The following is a 17,520-nucleotide window of genomic DNA, read 5'->3' as shown; positions in this document are numbered from 1 at the left end:
ATAACACAACTATTTGAAAAATAAACGACATTACACCTTACACATAGTAGAGAATAACATTAACAGATCACTTCAAGCAAATTATGTAAACTTAAATTACTGTACATTCATTTGTACCTTTGATAAATAATGATGTTATAATTAATCCTACTAAAAAACCATACATTTATACACAGTTAACTGTTTGATTATAAACCAATTCTGACAAATCTATGTTAATAGACAATAAAAAGATGTGCTCAAACAGCTCATAAATTAAAAATAGTACAAACACTTTAAATGATACATTGATGATGATGATGAATGAGCCTACAATGATTCCCATCTAAGGTCAAGCAGGAGGATTTAAAAAGATTACTTAAGTAGGACACTGGTTTTAACAATAATTGATTAAATTTTACATCTTTATTTTAATCGCAGTACTATTTATGTTTAAGTGGCATTTACAGGCACAATCTCATTGTAGATGAGGAACATAAACAAGCATGACAAAGCGAGAGAGAGGTAGGGTGGGTTGCACTCTTCTAGCAAAATAAATAATTATGGTTGGGTACTACTCTATAAGTAAAGTAATATATAGTTCTTTAGCTTAGTTTTCATGTAATAGATAATGTTGTTTATAAATAAAAAACACTAACTATTCAAACTGTATTTATAAATTATATATATCACTTAAAACATAATGTTACGTAACTCTTTCTTCTTTCAAAATGTATAAATAATAAATAATTCAGAAACTGAAATATTTCTACAATTCTAAATAAACTGTATTAAAACCATGTACTTTAATTTATTAAAGTATTATCTTGATGATATAGATAGAAAAGAATCATTAACTTTATTTTTTATTTAAAAGCTAAAAAACAAAAAATAGAATTATTTTTGCTTAAATTTTGACTAGCAACAAAAATGTTACATGAAATGAAGCCACTTACATTCAAGGTGGTACTCTAAAGCAAGTTTACATTTTATTTATTATTATCAAAAGTTGAATTTAAAATTTTCATAATCCCTTATTAATTATTGCTTTTATAATTACTTCAATTATTTAAATAAAATTATTGGAATTTCAACAGTAATATTTACAGTATTGTTGTTTAAAAATTGTGTACTTGTTCTAAACTTTAACCTTCACTTGATGTGTCATAGAAGAGAGTCTAGAAAACAACACAATAAGCAACACAACATAATTATTGACATAGATCAAAGAAATTGAAAAGCAAGATATGATATCAGACAACAAAAACTATTTTTACTAGTGCAAGCACTTAAGTACTAAAACAACAACTATATTGGATAAACATTTGTCTTATTCTAGTAACACCTTAAACACATTTTTTGTTGGGTAATTCTTTTGTTTTAACTTGTGAGTATTCCTGAAAGCACAAACACTTTAAAACCTAGATATTTAATAATATTTGTACATAATATAATCTTGCTTGTCAATTTCAAAACATGTACTGATAACACACATTCACATCACTATAATTGAACAATGTCAAAACAAAGTTTAATCATAAAAGTTGTTAATAACATTTAAATTAAATACAGTTACTACGATTAAAATATTTGTGCCAAATAGCATTTAATAATTTCACTTCCATATCATAAGTTTATGTGTCTAGATGAATTTTATATACAGTACACTGATATGAATGAACTTAGTTATTGACGTGAGCTGTTCTTTTGACAGGGTGAAAAATTTCTATGTGAAAGTATCAGAACAATCACTCGACCAATATTTATAAATCAATTGTACATCTTCAATATGTGGATTCATATCTAAAAATGAGCTTATTAAAGATTGTGTTGAAGCTACGGAAGAAGAAAATAGATCTTACAATTGTTAGTTTAATGCGGCTCATTTAAAAATTGGGCTTGAAGGAAAAAACCTTCCATTTAAATGAATATCGACCTTTTTATTTCATTTAGTAGAATATTAGTAAAACAAAACAAATTTGTATGTGACATACAAAATTAAATTAAATTTTGTAAAATACATTAACTAAAAAAGATGTTAACATATGGCTAAAATAGATAAAAATATTACTTTCATTATGCAACTGTGAGCAAGATATAAAAGTAAGATATACAATAAATTATGATGACAAATACAATGTGATTAAGCATAACAAAAATTAGAGACAAGTTTGGATGTGAAATAATATAATATGAAGGAAACAGGATTTTATTATGTGTCAAGGAAATTATAATGAGTTAAGTCAGACTAATGATGAGATCCAATTATCACAGACAACTAACTGGTTGTATAAACTTTTGAGTGACAACCAAGGTGATGATGATTTGATACAGGTGCAGAGGCAAATATTGAGGCATCTGGTCCTTGCAAGCGCCTATTCTAGGTACTGTAGTGGGGAGGAGTTATTGTTCACAGTTAAGCCTTTCCTAGGAAATTAAAACATAGAGTCTGAAACTGGCTTTTTAATTAGTTTTTTCATCAATACTAGACTTACTATTAACTTTCACTTTACATGACATAACCAACAAACCGCTAATTCCAAAATGTTGGAATAAGACATTTTCGAATCTTTCGGTTAACTCAATATTAATACAGGGAGCAGAGTTTTACTTGATATTGGTGACTGTTTGAAGTGATGGCAAAAAAAAACCAGGGATGTGTATAAACTTTGATGTACTGGATATATAATTAACTGTAAATTAGCTTTACATAATATGACCAAAAGCATACTGGACAGTAGGTTAATATATTAGCTCAAATAGTCCTAATCCATGGAAAACTGAAATATGATGCCTCATGCAGGAAAATTTGAATTGTTTCAACAGTTGATTAAATAACAAAATTATAGTATAATTATTGCACCAAAAACTATAATCTTAAATATTTTATTTCATTATTTTAATATTACCTAATTAATGATAAAAAGTATAATTTTCCATTCAATTTACAAAAAAATATCCTGCAGGCTAGGCTCTGCAGGAAATATTGGAGTTACTATACAGTTTTAGAGAAAGAAGTTATAAAAAAACAATGTATCAGGTGAATAATTACAGCCAAAATAAAGTAAATATGTCAAAACCAAAAGTGAAATGAGAAATATGCATTAAAAAGCGTACATATGTAAGGGTTATGAATAGTTTGTACGATAAGAAATATACTTATAACTGTACAATTACTAACTGAAAGTATTAAAAAATATTTTCAATGGTTTTCATTTTGTGAAGACGATTGTTTCTAGGGAATTTATGTAGTATTTTGGAAATTTCTCATTCATCTTTATCCTTCTTGTAAAGGAATTGCAATGTATAAAATCCTGTTCCAATTTTAAACACCATGTGCTGTGTGAAGTACAATTGTGGATAACAGGTTTTCGTTATTAAGACATAATAAAATAAAATACAATGCCCAAAATACACTGACATCTTTTTGTGAAGGTTACATTAAACCATATTCTAACATAGCACCACTTAGAACATACCCACTACAACCACTACCTCTCAGAGCAATGTTGGCCTGTCTGTCAGGTGTTCATTGCTCCATGCACATTAGCATTCAATACATACATGGTCATTAACTACAATCTGGGCACTACGATTGAACTTGACATCACTTTAGAAACGAATTTCCTGCAGCACCTGAAAGGGGAACAACTCTCTTTGTGCGTTACTGAAACATTGATATAGACTGTAGGATTATTCTGACCACGCAAGTAGTACAGTAAACAAATAATGTGATACAGAGAATGAAATATGAAGAACAATAAATTTTATGTACAGATAGATAACTTGTGTAAAAATGTATATAACTGCAATGCATTGTGTAAAATCTTCTAGCTGTTAGCGGTTATGTTGACATCATATGTGTGCTGCTATATTTGGCAAAGGGCTATAATATGATATTTTGGCAATTAATTGTTCTTATATGACAAGTAAAGAATATACCGCTGGATTTATTATGGAGACACATAATTATTATTTGGTATTAAAGATATTAATTCAGTGAACTTCAAAACTGAAGAGGGTTAAATTCACTAGATTACTTATTGGGGTTTTTTTATATGCCCTAGTAACAGCTCTTTTAGATCATTGAAATTATTAAAAAAATAGAAACCAAACCATGGTAACTCCAAAGTTTAAAATGGCTGAGGATAAAATTGTAATTTTTACAAAATGTATATAATTTCCAAGAATTACATATTTTTTAAATAAACTATTACTTAAGGAAATTGTTTTTATAAATAATAAAGCGTGAATTTATAATCTCACTAGAAATGTCAATGACAATACTGTATTCTATAGTAAAGATTTCTCTTTGGTATGTTATATGTTATAATTTCTAGAAGGGTGGAAATATTATTAATCTCACGTACAGACTGCAAGGAAAAATAAATAGTTTAAGAGCATGTAAAATGCTTCACAAATAAAGTTAATTTTAAATTTAAATCTATTGGACTTTTATTGTAGATTTTTTTATTTAATAATTACAAAGGCAGACACTCGACTAAACAAGGGGAACAGACTTACACAAACTGTTAATGTTTAATTGCATAAAATCAGGCACTAGTATTATTTCAAACCATCAATAATTATTGCCCTGACTGTGAACCTGCTTGCTAACCTCACACCTCAGTACCATTAGTGACGTGGCATATATCGCTTCTATAGAGAAATTTATGGAATTAAAGTATTCTGGTTCAAACTTTCCTATAAGTTACTACTTGGTATTTTTAGTACCTTAGTGAGGTGTATAAAACAAAAAAGATCCTACTTAAGGTCAAAATTAGCTCACAAATTATTCAGACATATTTAAGTAAATGAGGAGCAAGAATCTAGATATACCAAACATTTTATCTGAAGAGTTATTTAGTTTATATGACACCTATCTTCATTAAATATATTTATTGTATAACACATTTCTAAGATTTAAAGTGCATACACTACAGTATTTAGTGTCTTCTAATCTATTTCTACACCAATAATAAACGTGTTAATTACATTGTGAATATGCATCATAAAAGCAGTGCCTTTATAATGAAATATATTTAAAAAACTATTATTATAAGCTAATCCTTACAAGCAAGACTTATACAGTTTTTATTTTGTTTTGTTTGACAACTGATATTCGGCCAACCACTAGTAAATTTAACAACTGAATAAGAATAATGTATGTTTTATGAACTAGACGAAAGAAGGATAAAAACAATTAAGGCCTATTATGCGTAATAAATTATGATTTTATCTATTGTTTATACTTGAGTAGAATTTTCAATCAACCTATTTATTAACATTTTCTAAACAGTAAGAAGCTCTCTTAAAAATGTAAAACTTTATCTGAACCCATAGAAAATAGCTGATAACTATTTTAAAATTGATATGGCATTTGGATATGGATATCTGTATAGCATTTGAGGGGAAAAAAATTTTTTAATCAATTAAAATAACAACGTGGGCAGAATTTATGAATATTGCATTTATAACATAAATATAATATTGCGTTTATTTTCCACTACATCAAATAATACATTTAATGTTATATCTCCAATTAATATATTAAATACTTTTCTACACGCATACATAGAAAATAAGAGGGTTAGATCATTGAATTGTTGTATCATTTTGAACAAATTTAAAGGGGAGAACCATCTGATTTGTTCACATTCCAGTTAAGGACTAACAAGAGGAAGGCAATTTTTAGATACCAGGGCAGTTTCCAGATAAGTAATTTTAACTGTAAAAACAGCCTTGTCTCAAAATGTAGGCTAAAAATTTGCTTATAATCAAGACTCCTTCATGTAGAATTTAATATTTCAGTTCTTGAGTCTATAGTTCTTCGTAAATTGTTTTACATCACTCTGCTGTTTAAGGGATCATGAATAGATTTCTTTGAAACAACCAACAGCCATATGTGGACTTATGGATAAAACAATATAAATTTTATACAATACCTGATAAGAAATCAACAGTGACTAATTTGTGTTTTTATGTGTCTATTGGTTTTGCTGGCTTTTTATGCTTCATTTTCAAAAGATTTTCAGGATATTCAAACTTTCCTCAAAGCTATTTATTTTTATTTTCTTTATGTACATAATTTTCTCTTATGCACTATGAAGACATATAACAACTGCATTTTTAGAAATATTTTTAAGTGCTAATCTCCAAGATTTGCAATGAGTGCACATTGAGAGGTGAAATGAATGACACAACAATCAAAATCAGTTGGGTTGTTTTCTTCATGGTTACTATTACTGAAGGATTTTGGATATTACGTAATTGCTGTGTTTATGCACTACTGTTAAATTTCAAAACTTTCATTAAAACAAAATTACAAAACTTTATTTCTAATGTAATTCGGAACAATTAGTTAACTGAAGTACAGTACTTAGAAATTCAATTTCCTTCTTTATGCTAACAATCAGTTGTCCAATATGATCTTGGTTATTTTTCACATGCCCTTGGTACTTTTAAGTCAGTGAGTGTATGTTTTTTTTATAAAATGTAAGTCTTATGTTTAAAAACAAATATTGAATGGACATTTCTAATCAATCTATGAAGTCCTAAAACTAAATATTGCTCAGTGGTTCATGCCAAACATTGCCCTTATACCGAAAGGTTAAAACCCAATATCTCTTTAGTGTCATACAATGTCTATTGTCAGGCAAATGAAAAGAGAGTATGTACATTCGAAAATTTCAGCTTGATATCATGAAACTGTCAACTTCTTTTAATTGGCATTCTGTTAAGAATGTAATTAGTAAAGGTAGTTCTAATAGATATCAATAACACACCACTACCAGGTAATATAGGTTTGGGGGCACTGGCAACTTAAAGAATTAAAATATTATAAAACCGAATAGTAGACCATTTACAGTAAAAGGACATCGAGAACACTATAAATATCTTATTAATGTTCAAAGATGTAATAAAGCATTTAAATGTTGATGTATCTGAAAAATATTGGTTAAAAGGATTCCTAATCCAAATATTCAACGTAACTTGATCACGTAGCTATCTAACATTGAGAAAATTTCTTTAGGGAGAATTAGTGATACGTAGTCATAATAATACACATATAATCATTTCTGAGTCATAATATTTAATTTTACCACTAGATAAACCATAGCATATATGCTTCAGTTTCTAGAACCTCAAATCGATGACAATAAATGTATTGGTCGATGGTCACAACACACTGCATGTTTCTTCATGAAATAAACGGAGTGTGTGAGCACAACAGCTGTTTGTTATGTGACTTCATATTTGCATAGAAGTATGTTAAGTAGGCTAGCAGCCAAAGCTGGCACTGCCAACACACAGGGTGATATACTCGTATAACAAACACTGGACAGTGTTGTTTGTTGGCCACAATAATAATTCCCACGCCTAGATTGAAAAACAGACTGATTCTAGATTTTAATCATAAGTAAATAACTGAATGTCATCACTATATCATAAATTTATTCATTAATAGTTGGAAAAGTATAAATGAAACATTATTAAATAACAGTATATTATAAACTGTGACACAGTTAAAATTAAAATGCACAGTAGTTTGTAGTAGTCTAATGTAAATATACACCATAGCTAGCACCCTACATGTTCATAGTTGTCCTCAACTTTACAACCACCACCAACAATCCCTTACACTACGGAAAGAAATCAGTGTTGGTACCATCTACGGGAAACAAGTAGGCAGCCCTGACCAGCCAAGACAAAGCGAAAAGCAAGACTACAGGCGAGAACGTGCAGGGTGAGATTGTGCCTGTGCGTACCGCAATGAACAGGGGCGGGGGCGGGGTAGAGCAGGCCGACAGCGTGGTCCGGCCGGCGTGACGGCACACCCCCAGGAGCTGCGTGCAACACAACACCTCCGCACCATTTACACATAATTTACATCTCAACATCTTATATTTGGTTCTTGCACAGTCTATTCATTTTCTACAGTTAGACCTACTATCAAAATATATTGTATATATATATATATATATATATATATATATTTATGTGTAACGCTTAAAATTTTCAAGTGAATTAGCAATATCACTGATTGATGATTACAGCTAATCAGGCACTAGATAATAATTAATTTCAAATAGAGTCAATCAATGTCTGAGACAATGTTGAAAGTCTGTACTGTACTGTCAAAGGTGAGTTTGATGGCAGCCTGCTGTTGTGCTCTAAGGATTGGTAATGTTTGCTTTGACTTAGATAGAAATGGAAGACCAAAAGTATTGTAAAATATTTTAATACTGTATTAACTATTTATATAAGTGTGGTTAGCAAAAGCTAGTAAAAATTTCGAAACCAAATTTATTTTGTTCAAATATTTTAATAATATCTTCATAATTGAGAGCATTTTCAATTAACAATATGAATGTTTCATTATTTTTACTAGTAAAAATAATGGTTTTGATTGTAGGTATTATTAGTTTGAAATCATATTGCAAAGCTGCTTAAAAATTTGACATTTAGAAAATGTTTCGATAAAAAATTACTTTGTAATGTTTATACACTATTATTGAGCAATTTATATTTATTTTGCTCTATATGAGTCTCTCTAGGTATATTTTTCCTTTGTCTGATAATACTTATAGTGACAATAAATGGTAAAACCTATTGTGATATTCAGTTACTAAAAGATGCTAAAAAATAACATTTGGCTTTTTTAAGAAGATTAATGAAACCCTTCTTTCGTGGCAGAGTTTTCTATATGTCACATTTAAAGAAAGTATTTATATCAAAATGTTTTTAGAGTTTTTGTAAAACATATATATTTTCGAAAGAGTGTATTTGCCATTGCGGTATGTTAACAAAGGCTGAAGCATTACATTACTTCGTCAGGTTAAGCACATGTTTAAACATGGTAGTAAATGACCAATAAAAACTTTGTAAAAAACCCCCAATGTCATATCTGACAACAGAAAAATTCTATGTCACCAACTCACGAAATGTAGTAATTCAGTGTTTATAACACATAACAAAAGCAAAAATGTCTGAGATCTTGTTATTCTTTTAAATTATCATTTTCAATAATGAGCTTTAACTAAAACGGTGTATAGTTTGATTCTAACCATGTGATTTGATTTTTTCTAACATTGATATATATATATATATATATATATATATATATATATATATATATATATATATATATATATATCTAGCAATACCATTCCAAAAATTATAAGGTGTTTAGATGTGCACACATGTTTAGTTATGAAATGTGGAATTTTGTAAAATCCTTTTAGTCAAAATAAAGAATTTTAATAGTTTGAGATTTGCAATTTTTCTTAAAAAATAGAAATCAAGATGGCCACTTCCAAATAGTTTCATAGATAAGTTTTAGAAAATCTTCTTATTGGATCAAAATTGATTATGTAAATACCAGTTTGAACATAGAAGTTGTTAAGAAGTGAGCTCTATGTTCTGTAAGCAGACAGGATTTTCAAGTCTCTAGTCATAACCCTGGATTTGAGAGCTTAGAATAAATGTTCTGATACTAAGTGGTTAACATGTTTAGTATAACACAGTGTTTGTTAGCAAAGTGGTAACAGTAAGACAACATGTGGTCTAACTCTGGCACCCAAGTATCAGCAGTCACACCTGTGTTATTGTTTACAAGCACAGCCTTCCCCTTAGCCAACTGGTTAGTACAGATGTTAGTGCCAAAACCAAACAAGATCCATTAATTTTTTAATGGAGTATTGCATTATATCTCAAATATTCAATTTTTAATAAAATAAATGTTGTCATGAATCATAACAAATGAAAATATATTATTGTCACTGTCAATGTGTATAGGACACGTACAGCATGGAAGAGTCTAATTTACCTAAAGGTCGCTCCAAAGTCTTGGAAGGTGTGCGGACAACAGGTAAGGAACTTCGCTGTTTACCACCGCGTCGGAAGCCCGTGGAGCTCGTCTCCACTTCTGACATGATCCCCGGGTCATCATCGAAAAGCATGGCAGTGCTCGGGGGAGGATAGCCCCTTGGCAGCGGGGTCTGTAACATAAAAGAATGTATGCTCCCTTATCAATAATGATGATGAAAAGATAAACCTATACTTTACCATACTGTGCTAACGGACAATCCAAGTGGTATTGCCAATAAAACTACCAGAGAGGCCAATGTTTATGTTGTCATATCAGTCTTTGAGATATGCTAAAAATGTATTCAGTCCTTAATATATTATTACAATGCATGCTTTATTTTTGGATTTCAAATTAAGTAAGTTGATTGTGAGATGCTGATTTTGATATGATAATGACAAAGATGTAATGGACAATAACGGCTACGTTATTTAATTTAACATTTTAACATTTATAATGCGACATTGATATTTTGCGGACCTATAGATTTGAAATTTTCCATGAAGCTTAATTTCAATATCAGCAACACTGAGTTCTATGGTTCTGATGGTATATGTCACGTAATTGGATTTGAGTGAGCGTTAACAAACTTTTGTACATTGATGGGACACCATAATGTGACAAAAAAATCAGGATAATATTTATAAAGAAACTGAGTACAAGCATACAAGATTTTAAACTTATGCTTAATAACACATGTAGCAATACTACACATACAATATAATTTTATAGAGACTTGGTGTGTAGAATTTTATAATTTTAACATTGATAACCCAATTTTATGAGCAAAATTGTAAACACATCATGTAGAAAAATTTTATCTGTAACCTTAAATTTTGCATGAAACCTCACTTGTACACAAACAAGAAGCCATTCATTAGTCTGCAAAATTTCTCTTTGTCTGCCAGGAGAGAGTCATAATCTAACAATTTACAAAAAGAATATATTTAGTAAAATAAAAAACAAATTTCCAATTTTCAATTGATTTTAAGAAAGAATTGTCTTGATTTAGTTGACTTACTAAATCAATTTTCAATCAATATTTAGAAGAGGGACAAAATACAAGTTTATAGCTAGTGTTAGTTCTTTTATTTTAAAAACCATTCATAAAATCCATTTTCAATATTTTCAAAGCTGTTGAGCTGTTGTTTTGGAAAAAGGAATAAAACACAGTTTAACACAAACTTCAAGTAGTGTAATATAAAAATGTTGTCTAATGTTTTCTTTTATTCTCATTATTTAACAAGTAAAGAGGAGAAGGGTTACACATTTCCCCACTTTTTGGTTAGTAATTTAGGACTCTAACCACTTTGATAAACAAATTACCAAATTATTTACTGACGAAATTAATAGTATACAGTTAAAATATTTTGAACAGCGAAGCATTTATAGCATTGACCGATATGTAAATGATTCTAATATTTTGACTGAATATGGGTTGCTTCAATTTTAGAACTATTGCACTGCCCATAATCCATCTATATTGTAATGTACAAGAAATAAGCTGTACTTGAGTCACTAAGCGTAAGATTATTAACAATACCACTAACACTGTCAGGACGAAGAGGGAAATTGAGGTGAAGTAGGGACTGACTGATGTGCTGTGATGAATATGATGGGGCTTAGTCTGCATGCTTACTCAGACAAGCTAGAATTAATGTCAGCCTTTCTTTCTTTGAGATTTGCAAGCTCTCTTGAATCAGAAAGCAAAGAAATTTTACAGCCCCAGAGCAGACAGAAGATGCAATCTGCCAGTTTACTGAGTGATAGACTTCAATGACTGAAATGTATATAACACAAAGAGTTTAACCAAAATTAGGTTTAAAAACACAATTGAGCTAGGCCCTATTATAAAACAAACATAATTTGAGTTACAACAATAATTTCATTAAAATATTCAAATAAACAAAATTGTTAGTTTAAAGAATAAAACACATAACAAATTAAAATATGACCAATTACATTCTCCCCAGCATTTTTTTGTAGTTAAGTTATAATCTGAGACATTAACTGGGACTCTAGAGCTCTTTTGCTCAAAAGGAAGATTGATGACTGACTGAGTTTTGGTTCCGTTGTTGGGTAGACGTGTCTATGATTTCTGATGGTGGGCCTGGATGATCTGTAGTAATCTCTTGGTTGATCTCTTGCAATAATATATTTTTCTCCATGCCCTGGAGTAGGCAAAACTTGTGAGCCCTTTGATAGATTATAGCTACTTGCAGGAGCTAAGTGTCTTGTTGATATTGTAATTTCTCGATTGTCAGGGAGATGAGCATAAGCATAATCAGCATTTCCATCTATCAACATTACGTCTTCCACTAAAAGGTCATATTTAGAGTTATGAATATGGTGCTTCACCTAAACTGGGCCGAAATTCATATGCCAAGTTGGTGTTGACACTCCGCTACAAAACATATTCTGGGCCGAAATTCATATGCCAAGTTGGTGTTGACACTCCGCTACAAAACATTCTCTCATGAAGGGTGCAATTTGTGGAAGTACATAAGAGAGATGTCACTGATTGTAGTGCTTCGTCCAAAACAAATTTCCAATTAGAAACATCTAAATTCTTACTTTTTAGAGCCATCTTTACAGCTTTCCACACAATCCCATTATAGCGCTCAACTTGCCCATTGCCTTTAGAGTTCTAAGGAGTGATGCGACTAGTGGCAATCCTGTTGCTGAATAAGTACTCCTTTCCTTCTTGTAACATAAATGAGGTTCCTTGATCAGAATGAAGAAAGACAGGTGTGCCCAATACTGTAAATAGTTACTTGATTATTGATATTACAATTTCTTATGAAAGATTTGGACAAGGAAATGCATATATAAATCTTGAATACTTGCCTACAATAGTAAGAATGTAGCGGTTTCTTGAAGTTGTTGGCAAGGGCCCTTTGAAGTCAACGTTACGTCGTTCAAATGGAGTTGTTAATTTGATGAGTTTTCTTTCATTTCTGCAAAATCTAGGTTTTACTTCTGCACAAGTTCTACAAGAAGATCTTAATTTCCTTTTTGTTTTCAGGTCTATGGTAAATTCTTACTCCTGAACCTGTGATACATTCAATTTTTACCTGGATGGCATAGTAAATGATGGAAACTCCTAAGCTAATCAAGTTTTTCACTAGAAATATTCCGATACGTGTTAAGCAGCAACATTTTCTTGGTCTGGCCTATAAATGATGTTATAGCTGTTATATGAAAGTTTAAATTACCACCCAAGATCTTCTCATTCTTTATTTTTCCAGGCAATTTTGAATGGAACATACAGGAAACAGATTTATGATCTGTAACCAACCTACTTAAAGCGCCTCTGGAGTAAATAGTGTTGCCACTTCTGGACAACCTCTATGATAGCATAGGTTTTTTTCTATAGAAATATGCTTCAATTCACTTGAACTGAGACCTCTTGAAAAGAACGCCACTGGACGTCCATCTTGAGTGAGGGTTGCAGCTATTCTATCAGAATCATCTGTCTCTACAGTAAATGGCTGATCAGGGCTTATAGGGAACATTGATGCATTTTCAATCTCTTTCTTAAGCTAATTGAAAACAGAGATAGCCTTTGGCACCAGGGGTTCCATTCTTTTTAGTAGGCTGGATCTTCTCTGAAAATTTGGGTAAGAATCTAGAGAAATGAGAAAACATGCCTTCAGTTCTCCTGAGAAAAGCAGTATCTGAAGGAAGAGAAAAATTCTTAAGAGGCAGAAGACATCCAGGTCTGGTTTGATTACCCCATTACTGGCTATGTAACCCAAAAAATTATTTGTGGTCATTGAAAACGAACTTTTAGTTTTGTTAACAGTTAGACCATATTTGGTCACAGCTTGCATGAAACCGTCCAGATTTTTCATTGTTTTCCTGAGTCATGTTACATATTCTAATGTCAACTAGATAAACAAATGTATTGTTAAAATTTTCAGGCTGTATTATTTCATCTATTATTTCAGGCTGGAATGCAGCAACACTGTTAGTGATACCAAATTCATTAGAATTGATACAGCCATATAATGTTTATCTTCTTCTCTAATTGATATCTGATGACATGTACTTTTCAGGTCAATTGTACTAGATATACAATGATTAGCTTCTTAGGATAAGCATCAAAGAGAGTAAACTTATTTATAGTAAGAGAGTAATCAACATGGAAAATTTCAAGGCAATGGCTAACTTTGTTCTTGCGATATCCATAGGAACACACAGACAGGCAGAAATGAAATTTTTCAGCCCCTAATGTGATAGGTTTTGGTAACCCTCTGACAATTCCGATGGAAGGGCATGCACCACCATCAAACATGATGCTCTTGATTTCAAAGTGAAGCTTCATGCAACATTTCAAGTCTTTAGTCAGTTCTATCTAGAGATATCATTTGGACAGATAAACAGATAGGCAGAAATATAATTTTTTCAACCCCTTGAGTGATAGGTTTTCCTAAATCTCTGCCAATAAATACCGAAATACCAAATTCAGTCGATAGAAGTCTTAAAGTTGGGAAATATGTTACAAATTTAAGGCATAAACAATGTTATAAAACGATATCAAAAATCAGAAAAAATAATAATCAGATATTTATAGTTTTTCTCTCATTAATCATCTAAACAAAATCAATGTTAGATTTAGTCAAAGAATAACCCCGTTACACTAACAACTGACTGGTAAAAAGAAAAATAATCACTAGCACCATGTCCAGAAACAATTGGCTTTTAAGTCCTACAAAAAATAGAACCAAATAAAGAGAAAAACAACATAGTGACCATCTGCTGTTGTGAAAACAGAGTATATTTTAACTGCACCACAGACGAACAGAGGCACAAGTGCATTTTTTATTGTCATGGGAAGGTATTAAACAACAAAGTTATGACTTCTGCAGAAGCACCTTTGTGCCATAAAATCTGCTTTGCATTGGAGAAACAAGATTCTACTCAGACATTGTTTTCGCTATAGTTAACATTGCGCTAAAGCTATCTTTTAAAAACAATCAATAGCTAACAAAATTATTTAAAGTGCATATTGTTCATTTTGCTGTAATATATCTTTTTTTGTTGATTAATCATCCTTTGTAATACATTTATAGTATGCTTACTTATTGACTTTGACAAATCTTCATTTATGCAATGGTAGTTAGTTTTTAATGGCTGAAAGTAGAAAAGTTCTTTTGTACTTCACAGAGATGAAATTACAGTTGATGGTTTGATGTGGAAGGCTATTGCTTTGCAAGTATAATATAATGGGTTTGGTACTAGGCAGATCGTACCATGAATAGGAGATATTTGGTTTTACACACAAATAAATGCAGAAAATTGTTCGTTGTAGACATAAGACGAAACAAGTGAAAGGTTGTTTCTAAGCAGATAGAAGTATTTGCAGTAGTAAATAGGTACTTGATACTAGACACAAGTAGTGCAGGAGATTGTTGATTGTAGAAGTATCACAAAATAAGTAGAAGGTTGTTTCTAGCCAGGTAGAAGTAAGTATAGGTGGTGTTAGCAGTAGCAAATTTAGGATATATTTTGTTTTTAGTTGATAGTACTTGGTTTATGGACTATAGCTAATCTACAATCGTCCTGAAAATACATCATCATGGTTAAAGATGAGTTATGATCGAATAGCTTTTAAATATCTCAAGAACCAAATTTTACAGATTTTTAGTTAATGTTATAAATACAAGAAATTGTAATTCGATTTTAACAAAAAAAATACAAACAATTTTATGTTTTTCTATATCTTAATAATAGTAATTACTTTTATTGAACACTCACTGAGTAAGTAATTTTGTAGGGTTATTTTTCAAAAAGAAAATACTGTAAGACTTGCCATTATCATACACTCTGATAGTATAGAAAGAGTCTAGTTCTGGAAAGTTAGGAGCAAATATACAAAGAGTCTAGTTCTGGACAATTAGGAGCAAATAAACAAAGAGTCTAGTTCTGGACAGTTAGGAGCAAATATACAAAGAGTCTAGTTCTGGACAGTTAGGAGCAAGTATAGAAAGAGTCTGGTTCTGGACAGTTAGGAGCAAATATACAAAGAGTAGTTCTGGACAATTAGGAGCAAATATACAAAGACTCTAGTTCTGGACAGTTAGGAGCAAGTATAGAAAGACTCTAGTTCTGGACAGTTAGGAGCAAGTATAGAAAAGTCTAGTTCTGGACAGTTAGGAGCAAATATACAAAGAGTCTAGTTCTGGACAATTAGGAGCAAATATACAAAGACTCTAGTTCTGGACAGTTAGGAGCAAGTATAGAAGATAGATTAGGGGTAAGCTCAATCTTCTTGTAAAATCCTGGGTATATTCTTAACACTGGTTCTGTTTTGCATGGCCAATACATTTAGTTACATAAGTTAAAGGTTCAATTAACTATGCATGGTATGATTTGATAATTATGACTCCAATAGTGAGAAAAAAAAGATTCTATATAACAGTATACCAGATTACCAAAATTCCTTAGAAAAGCCATAAGGTTTGGATTATGTACAAACTTTTAATGGTCTCTATTTAACAAAGAGAATTTTATTTATCTCACCAAATTATGTGTCCCAACAAAACTTTTAATGATTAATGCAATAAATATTTACATTAGCTTAACCTTGTTTAAAAAATTAAATAACTGCAACTTCCTTTAGAATTACCCAAACTTTTTTGTCATTTCACGATTTGGATTTTCCGAGCATTTACAAAGTTTCAAAGGCTGTATTATTCAAAACACAAGGTATTAAAATACTTGATCATATTTCCAGTAATTTTCTGTTAGCAGCAATGCGGTTTATGTCAATTTGGCTTTGTGAGTCATGCTAAATGGTTTTCTTGCCACATGGTATGCTGTATATATGACTCAGACCTAAGATTGTGTAAACAGACTAGTCTGAACTGTCAATCATTGATGAGCAACACAAACATAAATATGTCACAAGAGGTGCTTGAAAGACAGGAAGAGGCAGTCTAAGATGTGATTGGTTCTAGACAGTTATAAGCAAGTATAGGAGGTGTTCGATTCTAGACAGGTAAAAGCACAGCAATCTGGAAGGCCCTTGGTGAGAACAGTTGGTGGATTCTAGACTGAAAACAAACTAACACATCTAAAAATAGAGTATAGCTTACCTTCCGACGCTGGGATTTGGATCCCATCTGGCAGCATGCAACAACAAATGTGGTTAAACACAGTTACAGCGGATTAGAATGACATCATTATATTGCCTACAACATCCTGTCACATAGCTACTGTTCTAGTTGTCACTGTCACTTGTTACAGTCACTGTACACATTTTACAGCAATAATGTTACTAAATGCTAAAAATATAGTTCATCGTCATTATTATTTTCAATTTATTAATCTATTCCAATTAAATTAGATACTTTAACATTTAAATGTCATTTATGCATTATTGACTATATTGTTAACTCAGCAAATTTAAGTAAACTTTGAAGCATTATTCTTTGTATTTTCTGATTTTTAATATCTTGCACCAAAGGTAGAATGAAGCATTTTATGTACTCTACCCTCTAACTTTTTCACTAATGTGATCCAAAATTTCCAATGTTATGCACAATGTAGATTTGCAGGTACTTTATTTTATTTTAGTAGACATTGTTGTACCATGTGTGGCAGTAGTGCATAAATAATAAATCATTATTGGAAAAAAATCCTCTAATATTCAAGCATCACACAGTATT

The 17,520-nt window shown here is 30.9% G+C and overlaps 1 protein-coding gene across 1 annotated transcript in view; it reads right to left on the bottom strand.

The window, feature by feature from the left end:
- LOC124359950 (coiled-coil domain-containing protein AGAP005037) overlaps positions 1–17,520 on the bottom strand; it is a 560,570-nt gene that overhangs the window by 189,881 nt on the left and 353,169 nt on the right. The window contains 3 exon segments of the mRNA XM_046813142.1: positions 7,749–7,826; positions 9,809–9,980; positions 16,948–16,974. Coding sequence (XP_046669098.1) covers positions 7,749–7,826; positions 9,809–9,980; positions 16,948–16,974 — 277 coding nt within the window.

This window comes from Homalodisca vitripennis, chromosome 4, assembly GCF_021130785.1.
Source record: "Homalodisca vitripennis isolate AUS2020 chromosome 4, UT_GWSS_2.1, whole genome shotgun sequence".
In the NCBI taxonomy this organism is placed as follows: Eukaryota; Metazoa; Arthropoda; class Insecta; order Hemiptera; family Cicadellidae; genus Homalodisca; species Homalodisca vitripennis.
The sequence above is the reverse complement of the archived record's forward strand: the minus strand, read 5'-3'. Positions and strand labels throughout refer to the sequence as shown.